General features: G+C 36.4%; 1 protein-coding gene and 1 long non-coding RNA gene across 4 annotated transcripts; one reads left to right on the top strand and one right to left on the bottom strand.

Moving 5' to 3' along the window:
* The first annotated feature begins 89 nt into the window (after positions 1-89).
* On the top strand, positions 90-12,516 carry LOC105687864 (progestin and adipoQ receptor family member 3). Of its 2 annotated transcripts, none has more exons than XM_012403776.3 (8): positions 90-4,245; positions 7,107-7,277; positions 10,413-10,591; positions 10,805-10,961; positions 11,039-11,191; positions 11,277-11,556; positions 11,658-11,825; positions 11,928-12,516. In XM_012403776.3, exons 2-7 carry the CDS (start codon positions 7,134-7,136, stop codon positions 11,795-11,797), a joined length of 1,053 nt encoding a protein of 350 aa, XP_012259199.2. In that variant the 5' UTR covers positions 90-4,245; positions 7,107-7,133; the 3' UTR covers positions 11,798-11,825; positions 11,928-12,516. The 2 variants fall into 2 exon arrangements, with proteins under 2 accessions (XP_012259199.2, XP_048512988.1); XM_048657031.1 differs by lacking the exon at positions 90-4,245 and adding an exon at positions 6,173-6,469.
* Positions 5,881-12,198, bottom strand: LOC125501390. 2 transcript variants are annotated; one of them, XR_007278949.1, is made up of 4 exons: positions 12,062-12,198; positions 8,165-8,395; positions 6,411-6,456; positions 5,881-6,126 (listed from the first exon to the last, which is right to left on the bottom strand). It is a non-coding gene; the product is annotated as an uncharacterized LOC125501390 (long non-coding RNA). The 2 variants fall into 2 exon arrangements; XR_007278950.1 differs by lacking the exon at positions 6,411-6,456.
* Positions 12,517-13,914: the final 1,398 nt, after the last annotated feature.

Raw genomic sequence — 13,914 nt, 5'->3', positions numbered from 1 at the left:
AACAAATAGGTATCAGATTTCTTGACTCTTGCATTAGTCCATGTGTCGCGTATCATCGTATTATAAATGTACGTACGTGTATATTTATGTACGTGTATATTTGTGTACGTGTATTTTAGCTAGTATCATTGATTCGAACTGCCATAACGACTCCTAGTATAACGGATTAACGGTTTATTATACTGGCCGGTTGCAGCGTTTGAACACATCTCAGTACTGTGGTCGAATTCGAAACTTGTTTCATCAAAAGTAAAATTTCCAACAACTAGCAAATGCAATACGCCATTATTAGCTTTGAATTCTTTTTTCGTATACATATGCAACTACCTCTCATCGTTGAGGATTCGATAAATTTTGATACTTGTACCGTTGCATTCAATTGGAGATCGGAAAAAATTAAGAAATATTGTATGACTTAAACGCTGGTATTCATTAAGACGAAGAAGTTGTGGTCGCGTTATTATCCTCTCAATAAAACTTTAATTCGTTGTTTTCCTTTTTCTCATTTCACCTTTTATAGTGAATTTTTTTCCTATGAATACATAGCGTAATCACAAATTCTCTCGTCATAGAGGTGATTATCTTTTTTCCACGTTCATTTTTACTTATAGTTTTTCTGGTGTTTTTTTTCCACATTGCTGTCTTCAAAAAAAGTTTTTCTGTTTAAACGAGTAACCCTTTCATCTGCAATAGAAATATTTTATGGTTTTTAATATTCCCAGGTTTTACTAGATAAAGGAATATATAATGTAATGCAGAATGTATGTATAGTGAATTAGGTGTAATTATAACTTACATTGTCAAATATTCTCCAACTTTGTATTTTACGATACACATTCATATATATGTATATATATATATATACTATATACGTAATGTGGTTGTAAAGGATCTTAATTCTTATTATGAATAATTCATCTGAAGTTTTTCCTTCTTTTATCACATATTATCGGGCGAAAAAATTGTTTTTTTTTTCATTTTTTTAACTTAATTAATATCAACTAACAAAATGCTCATTTAGAAAACCTTCGTTCGTACGCTTTACTATGCGTGCGTTACTGAGCCATAAGCCTATTCGAATATTGGCGTTGCGTGAAATAACACTCATGACTTTTTTTTACCAATATTCTTATTCGCTCTTCACGTTGTTATAAGATTTAGTAAATACACAATCCGAACACATACATGCCCACATTACTCGAAATGGCGTCGGGATGATAAAATCTGATTATTACTTTGATGCTAGGGTATCTTAAAGTTGACACAAGTTGGTGAGCGGGTTCTTGAGCTGAGAGGGTTAATATAGTTTGAGAAGAAATTTTTGTTTTCAATGGATTATTAATAATGGGATCTTTTCCTTCATTAATTGTTGGAATGCAGGATGGTATGCATCGTCAGTGCACCGATCTATGCCATCTGAATCGGTCGATCATAGTAAAGCACTTAATGAAATGAACTTGGGGAAATTCAGAATTACGGAATTGAAGAAAATTAAAAATTAATAAAGAAAATGTGAAAAACGAACGGCAGTCTAGTTATTCAAATTTTTATCTTGGATGATATAGCCCCAAATGACTAAATAAAATGACGTGAAAAAAAATTTACGTCAAATAAAAATTGAAGTCAGAAGAACATCAAAAATACCCAAATTAAAATACATATTAATGTGTTATCATTATTATTAATTAATTAATTATTATTAATTTTAATTATTATTATTAATTATTATTAATTATTTTAATTATTTTAATTATTATTATTATTACCAATAACACAAAAGCAAAACAATTTCAGTAAGACTTCTCGTGTAGATTGAAAAACAAAAAACATTGTCACTTTATATGCAATAAATTTAACATAACAATCGAGCGTACCGATTCTTTTCAACTTCATTATTCGAATATTTCATTATCACTATGATTGTTATTGATATTAATCAATGCATGTCGTACAATAATGTAAAGCACCATTCCAATTTCGGACGAATGAGAAAAATAAAACAATGAACAAATAAAATAAGGTATATAATACGCACTTCGTGGTGTACACGAAACATGAATAAATATCGACGATAATTAGTTGTAACTTCATATAGCTGATAGATAATCATTTTTAATATGTTGTCATCGTGATCATCATGAGTAATATAATGAAAGTGGAGGAGGCGAACTAAGGGAAATACGAGTTAAGATAAGAACACCAAATTGATACGTAATTCCTGCGCTACTATATTGATCGAAGTTTTGGATAGATGAGCTAAAAATTAATTAATTATTGATGATATTTATGTATAAAATATAAGCTTTTTGAATCGCTATAAGGATATATCATTCGGGGCAACAACAAAAGGGAAAAAAAAAAAAATAATCTGATGCGCGGAATGAAATTATATCAAATTCCTGTAGCTTCCTTCACTCCTTGCATTATCTTATCATATCATCATAATTATGCGCATCCGCATAATTAATTGACCGACAAAAAAATTTCAAATGTATACGTTGTTTACGATACATAATATACATATGCATATATGCAATACCTGTAATTTTTAATCGTGTGTGTTATCGTTGTAACGGAATTAAGAATGAATTGGTGAATTCTATCTCTTACATTAGTTATGCAGCATTATTATACAAAATATCATACAAAATAAAAATTTCAAATTAAAATCATGATGGTATCACAACAATAATGATAGTAGTGGCACCGATAACGATGATAATAATAACAATAATAATAATAATCAAATTTCTAATTCAACAACAATCTTGTCTACAGAGTGCACGATTTTGAACGTTCATAAGCAGCTAAAAATTTGGCGAAATAAAACAGATATCGCTTTTTTTTTCTCATCAACTCTACCATTTTCAAAAATTCTAGTTATTGAAATGAATATCAATTCATTTCTCGACAAAAGCTTGTTGCTACCGTCAATAAAAATCTTACGACATTACAATTTATTCGTGATTTTGCTTGATTCAATTTTTTTTCGAATTTATTGATTATTACAATAAAAAATAACTAATTGTGAGCAAAAACAACCAAAGTATGAACTATAGGACTGTTTGAAGAATGTAATTAGATATTTCACCGTAATTCTTCAAATAAGCCACTCGGTAGAAAGAACGCGATCTCGTTATCACATCTACACGTGGTAATAAGTTAATATTTTCTATAATTTTTTTGTTTGAACTTAAGTCAAACTTATCAGTTCGAATACGTAATACGTATAACATGTCATATTAATATGCTATACGTGTATGCCAATATTATTTAAATGCGGAAGGACTTCATGGTGCTTGCGTCTAATATAGAATTTATTGAAAGATCTCAATCGATACTTGATATTCAAATCGGAAGAAAAATAAATAAATAAAATTTACTCAATTTTTTCTAGCAGTTATTATGATATGATTTCTTTTTCTTTTCAAACAAGACCTAGACGTTGACTAGGCATCGATTTTAATGGCGTAAAATAAATACAGCGAATAAATTAAATGGTATCAGATAAAACATTGATCCCACGAGACGAGGAAATTGCTGAATTTGGAATACGGTTTTTGAACGAGACCGAAAATAGTGGAGGAAGGAAGAGAAGTTCTGGAACTACAAACGATCATTCGAAAAACCAGTTTATTCCTCCTGAACACTGAAAAAAATTGCGGTAGCTTCATCGATTGAATGATATCACCGTAGCTACCTTGGTGGTGAATGGGAGAGGAAATATTCCGAAAAATTCGGCAATTATTCGAGCTTGCGACCGGTTTAAAATCGCGGCATCCGGAAATGGGACATGAAGTGGGGGTTCGGGTGGAACGTAGGGGTGCAGAGTGGGTGGTTTGGTAATCGTTAGCGGCGACGGGGGATGCCCTGTGTGTCTAGGACACGAGGACATATCGTCGTGGCGCAGTGCGGCTCTCTAGATTTCCTCCCTACCTCGTGCTAGCGATTCAATGAACGCCGTTCCATCTACCTTTATATATACATACATACACAATACCTCGTATACACTCACGCATTTGTATAGGTAAAACTCTTGATACGGTGGACTCCCCGGGTGTTCCGGTCAACTCAGTCCTCTCCGTTCGGCCAACTGAGCCGGTAGCTGTTGCTGGATTCACTGATTTCGTTTTGCCATGCAAGAGCTCTTTATCTGCTTCTGACACCACCTGCTGCTGCTGTTTACCTACTGTGACACTTTACTACCTCATATTTATCCGATTACTACCCACCGCCAATTTTAAGGTAGGTCATTAAAAAACTGTAATCAATTGAAAATATGAGTGATTTTTATCATTTCGTTTCAAAAAGTGGTTGATTCGATTTTTTGGAAATTTTTAAACATATAAGTTAATCCTTACTCACGGTTTAGAAAATTCATATTTCGTAACTGTTATTATACATAGTATACGTAATTCTACTTAATTACCGATCTTCTGATCCTGCGCAATGAACGCATAATTGCAAAAACCGCTGATGTATACTAGAAATATGGAGAATAAAAATTTTCTTCTTTCTCTTAACAAAAGAATTTTTTTCTTCATCCTACGGATTCGGTCGATGTAGGCATGTGTAGGAATGTAATCTTGGAGAAATAGAAAGTCTCATACTCTATCCCTGTACGTTCTTACGGTACGACATGATCTGCACGAAAATTTAAAATATTCACAAGTTTCGAATATCTCACGTGCAGTTTCCGTTATGCCATTGCATTTTTTTTTCTCGAATATGCAGTTGCGTCGATCGATATTCACCACTTAACCGGGTGTTCGCCTCCACGACATCAATTAGAATTGCCACATGGATGTGTATCGTTGTTTGAAACGTTGAAAAAATAAACACCGTGCGAACAAAGGACCCATGAGCGAAAGTTGCGCTCATGGGTCCTCTGGTCAGGGAGGAAAATCTGACCGACTACGTGACTTGTAATTACCGTGTGACGCGATTTATAATAATAATGAATGAATGATAATGTTTATACATAAGTATTATTGAGGAGAAGAATAACATGAATAAATCTACAGCAGGCTCACCGCGAGCCAATCATTTTTTCATACGTCTTTTTGGTTTTCATTTTTTCGTAATCCTGCCAACTGCAACGTATTATTTTGGCCGGCTCATCTACACTAATTATCTCGCGAGACTTTCGTATACATTGAAAAGAAAGCTGGGCAGAACAGACCGACGTGCTAATATCTGCTCAACGAAACCTGAACGTAGATGCTCTTCATTCGTTGTTTAAATTTATCATAATGGATAGATATTGAAGAACTCTTGACGCGATGATTACACGTTTAATAACTTGATTATATCTTCATTGTGAACCGCTCCGTACCGATGTAGCTGTATATCTACGTACAACTCAAACATACATATCGTTTCATTCGAGTTCAATTACCCCACGAAATTCGGGGCCCCCTCGCGATCTGCGCGTGTCTATACGTATAAGTAGATAAGAAATAGATGAAATATAAATCGGTCATCGCGTGACCGTATACAACGATACACGGTGTGTGAGTTGATATTTCTTTCTGTACCTTCAATCATATTATACAACACGATGCGAGTTTACGTATACCTGAAACACGGAAGTGTTCGAAGCGGTGTATGAAATGAAGTTGAATTTTTCATACACACGATTTCATTGTCAGATGTGAGGAATTCGCTGAAAAGTAAAACATCACCTTCGCCGCACCAAATTAGTAAATAAATAATTGTTTTATCGTGAGTAACGCTGTACAGCGTCCGGTTTATCGATTACCTATATCCGTGTGGATAACTTGGTCGATTGATTTTTGAAAAAAATTTCCGTCCATCGACGAAAGCTGTTATAATAGTGCGAATTTTAAACATCTGCGATGGGAGGTATCTCTATTAAGCATTGGTCCACCGCTCCACGACGAACAGTTCATCCAACTTTCTCGCCGATTAGAACGACGAGAGATTGCCTCGAAGGTGTACGGAGAGAGTAAACCTGGAGCCCCTGGAGGCGGTATACGGTGATCTTCGTCAGCTCTTTCTTTACCATAAAGTATTTCCCTCCATATTCTCGCATGTGTAAACTGCAGATCTTTCTTTCGTCGCGTCTCGTCTCGCGCAGAGAAGCATGTAGGCCACTCTGTTACACTGCAGTTAAACGAGAAACATTCACAGAATAATTATCGAATCAGACTAAATACGATAGTCTTAAACGAAACCCCCATGTGGATGTGATTGATGAACTGACGACTAGTTTCGGTGATATTTTTTTTTGTCTTTTTTGTTTTGCATGGATCAACTTTTTCATGTCGTTTTTCACTTTCTATTCGAATATCATATATTATGACCAAAGTTTGTGTAGTTCAAGAGGACTGAAAAGAGTGTGTGAAATTTGATTTTTTTTACGTGCGCATATATAATACATTGCATACGTATTACGCAGATACAGCGACAAAATCCACCCATTGCAGCTGAATCCTGAGAAAAAACTGTATGTAAGATTTCATCGTATTACACATTACATATAGGAGAAGGCGGGACAAAACGGGGTACTTGAGGAAATCATGAGAGAAAAAAAAAAATTTCTATCCAGAATGATATATGATTGATGTAATTTTGGATGGTTTTTAATAAATTTTTGGGGGTACCCCATTCCGCCCTGCTACCCCATATTGCCCCACGTTCGCCTATATATGTGATTAATAAATACGGTGAACGTTAGGGAGACTTTTTTTTCTTGGTTGTTTAATTATGACTATCTCTGACACCGGATACCTGAGGATATGTTGAGAAAAAAACTTCTTCTGGTTTCGTGATATGCAATGTGAGAACACAAAACCCGAATATCTAGACAAAATAATTGTACACCGCGAACGTCAAGCGGGCATCATATTCTATCCGCAAAGTGATAATTTCCACGGCAAGGATAGATAAAAAGGAAGAACATTCAGCTATACTCGGTTGTTATAAAAATTGCAAATTAACTTTGACCTGAAATTAGAAATAAATTAGCTGCTTCAACGAAAACTTTCCAGATATCGAGTCGCGGTCGCGTGATTACCCATTTCTGTATACAGTAATCGTCGGTAATTTTTATTTCTATTCTCATTTATTAAATTTTATTCCAGGTGTTTAACAGGGTAAAAGTAGTTCCAATGATGAAACTACTGGCAGGAGTAGAGGAATGTGACAAGCATGTAAAAGCGGTGAGTTGCAACGGTCATGTGGCCTGCGGTACAGCGCGGGAAAGACCTGGAGCCAAGGTTCAGCAGGAAGCCGCACAACCCCTCGTTTCTCAGGTGAGTTGGTCGGAATAATTGTGACCCAAATTCGCCACGATTTAGGTCACAGCAGTTGGAACAGGGCACCACATCCTTCGAATTTTTTCACTTATTGTCAGAGGATGTTTTGGACAGTAGTCAAATTTGCAGATATGCAACTTGCATATCAGGCAGTGGAAAACTTAATGATGCGAATGCAAATCTTATAACTTGAGAAAAATAAGCACGTGTAATAATAATATTACGATGGTCTTGAGGGTTACCAAATTACGTCAGGAATTTGTGGCTATGTAGGTTTACGTTGTTGAAATGGAGATCTCGATGTCGAGGTCAATCCGACAAATATTTAATTAACTGAATAATTTCCACCGAATTCACAGCGTTGGAATCCGAAGTTTTTACTTTCAAACTAACAATAAGGCCAACTATTTATGGACACATGTGTTTGACAGACAATGAGATTATTGTAATCCGGAAATTCTTTATTATACGATATGGACGCACATAAGTACATGCATACCATATCGAATTTCTCGGACAGTCCTGCAGGATGTTGTCATAAAAATTGAGGATTCTTCGAATCCCATTTGCCTCACACATGTGTTGACCTGTGCAGTGTTAACTTCCGGTGAGCTCATGGATGTACATGCGATAAAAAAAAACCGAGAAATTCCCAGGAGAAACGTTACCTCGACAAGAAAGCGTATCGGACGCAAAACGACTCGACGTGAGTTTCTGTCGAGATGCGCTATGGTATCGAAACAATATCCTTAGAATTCAGCGTTCGATGACAACGTATGAGAAATGATGCGACTTTCAGATGAATTCCGAAGAGAACTTGCAATTATTGTTGTAATGAAAAGTCACGAGTTATAGTTACTCCGATTTGTGTTTACTCAACCCACGTAAGACTCGAAGCCCGCTGGATGTCGTCCATTGCCTCGATTGAAAGGCTAGTCCCGTTGTGACCTACTGTCCTCTTTTTCTCTTTCGTATTTTATTTTTGATGTCGTCTACCGTGAAAAGGTAACTGATCTCCTCCTCTTCGGCCTTTCCTTCTCACTTTTTGTCTTTTTAACGTATCGTCTATCATGCACAACCGGTTGCGGTGGCGAAAATCTCCGTACAATTCGGACCTGTGGAAAAACAAATTTTTTAGCTTCGGTCGCACAGATACATAATACAAGTATGTGTATCGACGTGTAATGAGGGCCACAGGTCGTGTGACTATTAGAATATCCGGTATTTTGACGCGTCTTAAATCACGCATATGAATTACGCTGACGCGTTAACGCTTCTAGTTTGAAAAAAAAAAAAATGTCGTTTTCTGATAATCTATTCTCGTCTGTCGCAGTTGCGGTAAAGAGGATTCGATCTCCTTTTGTAATAATTTTTTCCCTGTGTAATTACATTTCCGTTGAGATAGTAAAATTTTATCTCGTGCAGGCATTGAAAGTACACTGCGGCAGATGACCGCTGCAGATGTCAGGTGGTGGATTGAAATTTGCTATTATATTTTACCCCAGTCACGATTTTATATGCACATATATATATATATATTTGTACCTGCAGCGCGATTGTGTGTAGAGTTTAACTTGTAAGTTCAAGACATCGCGATTATATATAGCTCTACAGTATAATACACTTTGCGGCCTACTTATGGTCGAGCTGCAGAGAAATCAAATAAAGTAATAACGTTTGTCGTTTTATTCTTGACCTTCGTAACGGTTCTGAAAACATCTCAAAGTCGTTTCAAAATGCAACAGCCTCGGCAATAACGCATCCACGCTCTCCAGTCTTTTGCAATTTTTTTGGTAGAATAAAATTTTGAATCGTAATTCGTACGTGTATGTACCGATATTGACGTGACTATGATGATTCCCTGCTCTGTTTCATTGTTCGTAATTTGTAGATATTAATTATATGATTTACGTAAGCATGCACTGCATATAACACATATGACCGGTACGTGTATGTACATATATATATGGATATAATGCTCGACTTCCGTGACTCGCCAATCACGCAATATAGAGTCATATGTAGTACATATATCGATTTCTCGTTTTATCCTCTGTAGTGGTATGAAATCTCGTTATGCTAAGTGCACCGGCGAATCATGAATAAACACGGTATACGTGTATCTGAATTACACGCCTATATAACAGTTACACAAAATGTGTATATAATATATTACGTCCATGTATCGTAGAAAGAACCTCGCCATCGTTCAACATTTTCAAAATTTAGTGTCGTAACTAATTACAGCCAAGGCAAAAGAAAGTTCAGACAACATACCATCCAGGCGTCATTGGTTGAGAAAATTTATAAGGAATATATCGATTAAATTTGACTACGAATTGCCACCATAGTGTCTACGCAGACATTATATCCCACGATTATCCACTCTGATCTTTACGTATATGGGATCTCTGATTGTCAAATTCAATATCATGATTTGAATATTTTCAGCGGACAAATTTTAGCTACATGGTTATCGCTAACTTTTATCTGCCATTGAACGATTGAATTATTATAATTTAGAACGATTTTATTCGGAACGTTGACTCCATTTATTCGAAAAATTGATTATACAAAAATTCGTCGCTTTGAAGAAAACAATGAAACGTTAGCATATAAGTTTGAATTGAGTTTACATAATGAAGAAAAGCACGTGTATACCATATGCATGGGTACGTTGCTGTTTACGGATTCATAGCATATGTATGTACGTTAATGATACATCTTATACGTGTTTGCTCTAAAATCACTTCTGGTTATGCTTGATACAAATGTATATGTGTAATCATACTAGCTGAAGAATTTTCGTTCAACTGGCCAAAGATGTAGAAAACCAGAGGAAGCTGCAATAATACCTTAAAAAAAAATCAGTCAGTTTAAAATTCGGGAGTTGATGCCCGCATGAATGATGCATTATTTTTATATGTTTTCGTTTGAAGTCCATTCGCCTTAGATAGTTTATAATATTCTCTCTATCTCGAATATCGGCAATAAAAATTTCCTCGTCATCGTCCGCTCTGACATACTTCATCGAAATTGCACACTTCCTCAAACCGAGTTTTTCTATTCCTCGAAATAACATCTTTACCATACGTATAATGTTTCCGTACTATAATGTAAAACCTGTTACAGACGAAGGATAACGAAAAATCGGCCGATTCTGCATCGATCAAAGACGAATCGACACTCCAAGATGAAGAAAAAATGCGGAGGCTACTTCCGTTCGCTGAAGCACCTGAATATCTACAGTTCAATCCGTTTATCCTACACGGATATCGGGGGTTTTTGACCACCAAGTTATGCCTTGAAAGGTTAGTCCCCTTTTTCACGCAGGCCTTTTAGAACTTCCTTGAACTTTCAAGCCTTCAAATTTTTCGACCTTAATGGTTCTCGCTGACCCTGAGAAACTGCTGCGTGGTCTTCCAGTACTCATATAATTCTACGTATATAAGAACAACATGTTCGGGTATTACGCACGAGTGGTTTATACTGATTTCCTTTTTCTTTCCTTTTTCGTTTTGCAGCATTTTTTGGTGGACGAATGAAACGATCAATATATGGAGCCACATATTTGGCTGGATGCTTTTCCTTGGATTAACGCTTTACGATTTATGTTTGCTCAATATCCACGCCCCTTTTGGCGATAAAGTTATTGTAGCTCTTCTGCTAGTCTGTTTTCAGGTAAAAAAAAAAAAGATTCGTTTTAAATAAATAATAGAACGATGTGCAAGATTATTGATCAATTTTTACACCTGCAGGCATGCATGATCTTGTCTTCCATGTATCACACGTTTTCTTGTCGGAGTGAGAAAGATTACTGGTGTTTCCTCTCCTTCGATTTATTTGGAATCGCTTTGAGCTTGCTGGCAATTTACATGTCAGGAGTTTACTACGCCTTTTGGTGTCATAAGGTCAGTGTTCAAACGATATCCGGAGGTAATTGAACGATAACTGTAATCACATCTGACATCTTCACCCCCTAAATTTGTTTCGCAGGAATTGCAGCAATTCTACCTCATTACTGTGCTGTTAATATTTGTAGTCGCTATGCTCCTTCAAGTCCCAAGATTCAACGTAAACGGGAACGTAAAGCTCTTAGTTTTCGTTGCCTGGGCAGCTTATGGGGTGTTACCGACTCTTCATTGGAGTATCGCTATGGGAGGGATGGAAAATCCCATGGTTGCGATGCTGCTTCCTAGAGTTTTAGGAATGTACGCCATAAGCGGCGGCGCCTTTTTCATATACATGAGCCGGATACCGGAGCGATTTTTCCCCGGTAATTAAAAACATCGAGATTCAGTCACCAAAAGTACCGACTCGAGTTGACTCGATCGTGGTCAATTATTTTTTGTTAACTTTTTTTTTAATTAATTTCAGGGTCCGTGGACTACGTTGGTTCTTCTCATCAGTGGTGGCACGCATTGGTCGTTGCTGCTCTCTACTATTGGCACAATACAGGAATGCTTTACGTCGAATACAGACTGAATCATGGTTGTCCAACGAATATGCGTCTCTGACAGGGTGATACGACCACCTCGTTCTCAGGTTCGTGTATAACAATTGACGCGTCGTTTTCGATAATTTTTTCTCACGCTGCCTTGCTTCATGAATGATAATCTTATTTTGGGATTGGTTTTTGATTTGCAGGTCCGTATTTTGCAATGGAGTGCGCGTGTGCCATGGAGCTAGGAGTATGGCCCTCTTGGTGGTACCAGGAGCTCCCATTTTACGCCACAAAAAGGCTTGCGACTTGCATAGTGGAAAATCCAATTTTCGCTTACCTCAGAAGGCGTAAAGTTTGATGTGAAACATCGCGGCACATTCGCAGGGGATCGACAATCTGTGTTAAATGGTACCAAAAGTACAGAAGATATGCCACGCGTCACCGCAAGAACAGGAATGAAGATCAAAATGATTATAATCTGCAGGCACAGAGACAAATCATTTGAAATTAAACAGACGTTATTAGACTTTAATTATAGTGAAGCAGCTCAAAAAAACGAATAGAAAATTATTGTTATTGTTATATTAATATACTGACAATGGACGAGTGGTTCGATTGGCAGGTTGACGTGCTACTGCCGCAATGGTCAAGCAACACGAGCAATGAGGTCAATTAAGATGCACGCTGTCTTGATGTGTTCATTTTTGAAAATAAAAACAAAAAACAAGTACACAAAAAAAAAAAAAAAACCAAAAAGACGAAGAAAAAAAATTAAATGTACATAAAAATTTATCCTACTTCTTCCGATACAATATGATAAGATAGTTCTTACGTAGGGATCATTAACTGGTCGTTCACCTTCTACGAATTAAAAGGCAGTTCTCATTCAAGTGCGGACACCTTTCTATATTTCTAAGTGGCATTGATTGGAGAACGCAAATAAATAGGTAAATATTGACCGGCTTGCGGCCGAGATATTTAATATTCTGATTCGATATTTTAGAAGCGTAAAATGATCTAGAGAATTTTAGCGCGTTCAACGTTGACTCGGTGATTCAGTTTAGGCGATAGTTTTCACGAGAATAATACGTACGCCTAGTTATACTTATGGTGCCTTTAGTGCCTTAGTTCGAATCCATCGGAAGCAATATGGCTAACAAATTTGGTACTGCGGAAATCTCTTGTATATGATGTATAATCATCTGAAGTACGTGACCATGGTATTTTAGTATTCCATTCGGTTCCTTTTGCTGCTTTTAATAAATGCAGCTGAACGTGAGATATAGAATTCAGAAGTATTAAGCTATAGAGAGAATCATTGGAGAGTGATAAAAAAAATTTTCTCCTTCACGTACGGTATCAAATGTATATGATATCAAAATGATGCATTTTGTACGAACCGTGGAGAAAATAATTATCATACATATGTAAATATATAGTATACGTTGTTAATCCTGTTGAAAACTATTAAATAAAAAGTTATACCAATCGATGTTCATCTGAGATACTGACGTTTGAATAGTATATGGTTTTGCCATTTTGCGTTCGTTTTCGTTTCAATTTTCTTAGAGATTTTATGATTTCAAAATTTCCTGTTCACAGAGAATAGAAAAGTGGAAAATACGATACCAGACGGAACTATCAGCACGTGCTTTGCACCGATACATCGTTTTTTAAACATGGCTTCGATAGAGCATTTTTGTTTTCACTATTAACTTCCTTTCGCTCAGGAGCCGAAACTGAAATTCTCTTCAAATCATTCACACATCTGGTTTCTGGAGTATTTTCACGCCAAAAATCCGTGATGATAAACTCAATTTATCTATCTCTAGTTATCGAAGTTATCAAAAGTCTGGTCTCAAAAGTCTGGCATGCATTATGATTAAGAGAAACTAATTTTGATATCAGATTCTTATAATTACGATGAAGAACGCACTGATCCGGGCCTAGCGTTATCACATCGAATCTGTTATGCTGGGCTTACAGGTTTTCTCATATTCGGATACATTGGCTTCTACATACCATATTACCGGGTAACAACTCCATGCAGACATGGCAGGAACACCGCTACGCCAGCCAGACCCCAGTTTTTTTCTGATGGTAGAGAATTCGTTTCGCATTAGCAATCCTGAAAATGTCGTACCAAGTGCATTTTCTTATCTGCAAGGAAGAGGAAGGGAGCTCATATTC

This window comes from Athalia rosae, chromosome 6 (assembly GCF_917208135.1).
Source record: "Athalia rosae chromosome 6, iyAthRosa1.1, whole genome shotgun sequence".
Lineage (NCBI taxonomy): Eukaryota > Metazoa > Arthropoda > Insecta > Hymenoptera > Athaliidae > Athalia > Athalia rosae.
This window is presented reverse-complemented; position numbering and strand designations above follow the sequence as displayed.

Coding starts and splice junctions, on each gene's coding strand:
- LOC105687864 (XM_012403776.3), top strand. CDS start 7,134: ATGATGAAACTACTGGCAGGAGTAGAGGAATGTGACAAGCATGTAAAA. Junction 7,278..10,412: donor CACAACCCCTCGTTTCTCAG/GTGAGTTGGTCG, acceptor AACCTGTTACAG/ACGAAGGATAACGAAAAATC. Junction 10,592..10,804: donor ACCAAGTTATGCCTTGAAAG/GTTAGTCCCCTT, acceptor TTCGTTTTGCAG/CATTTTTTGGTGGACGAATG.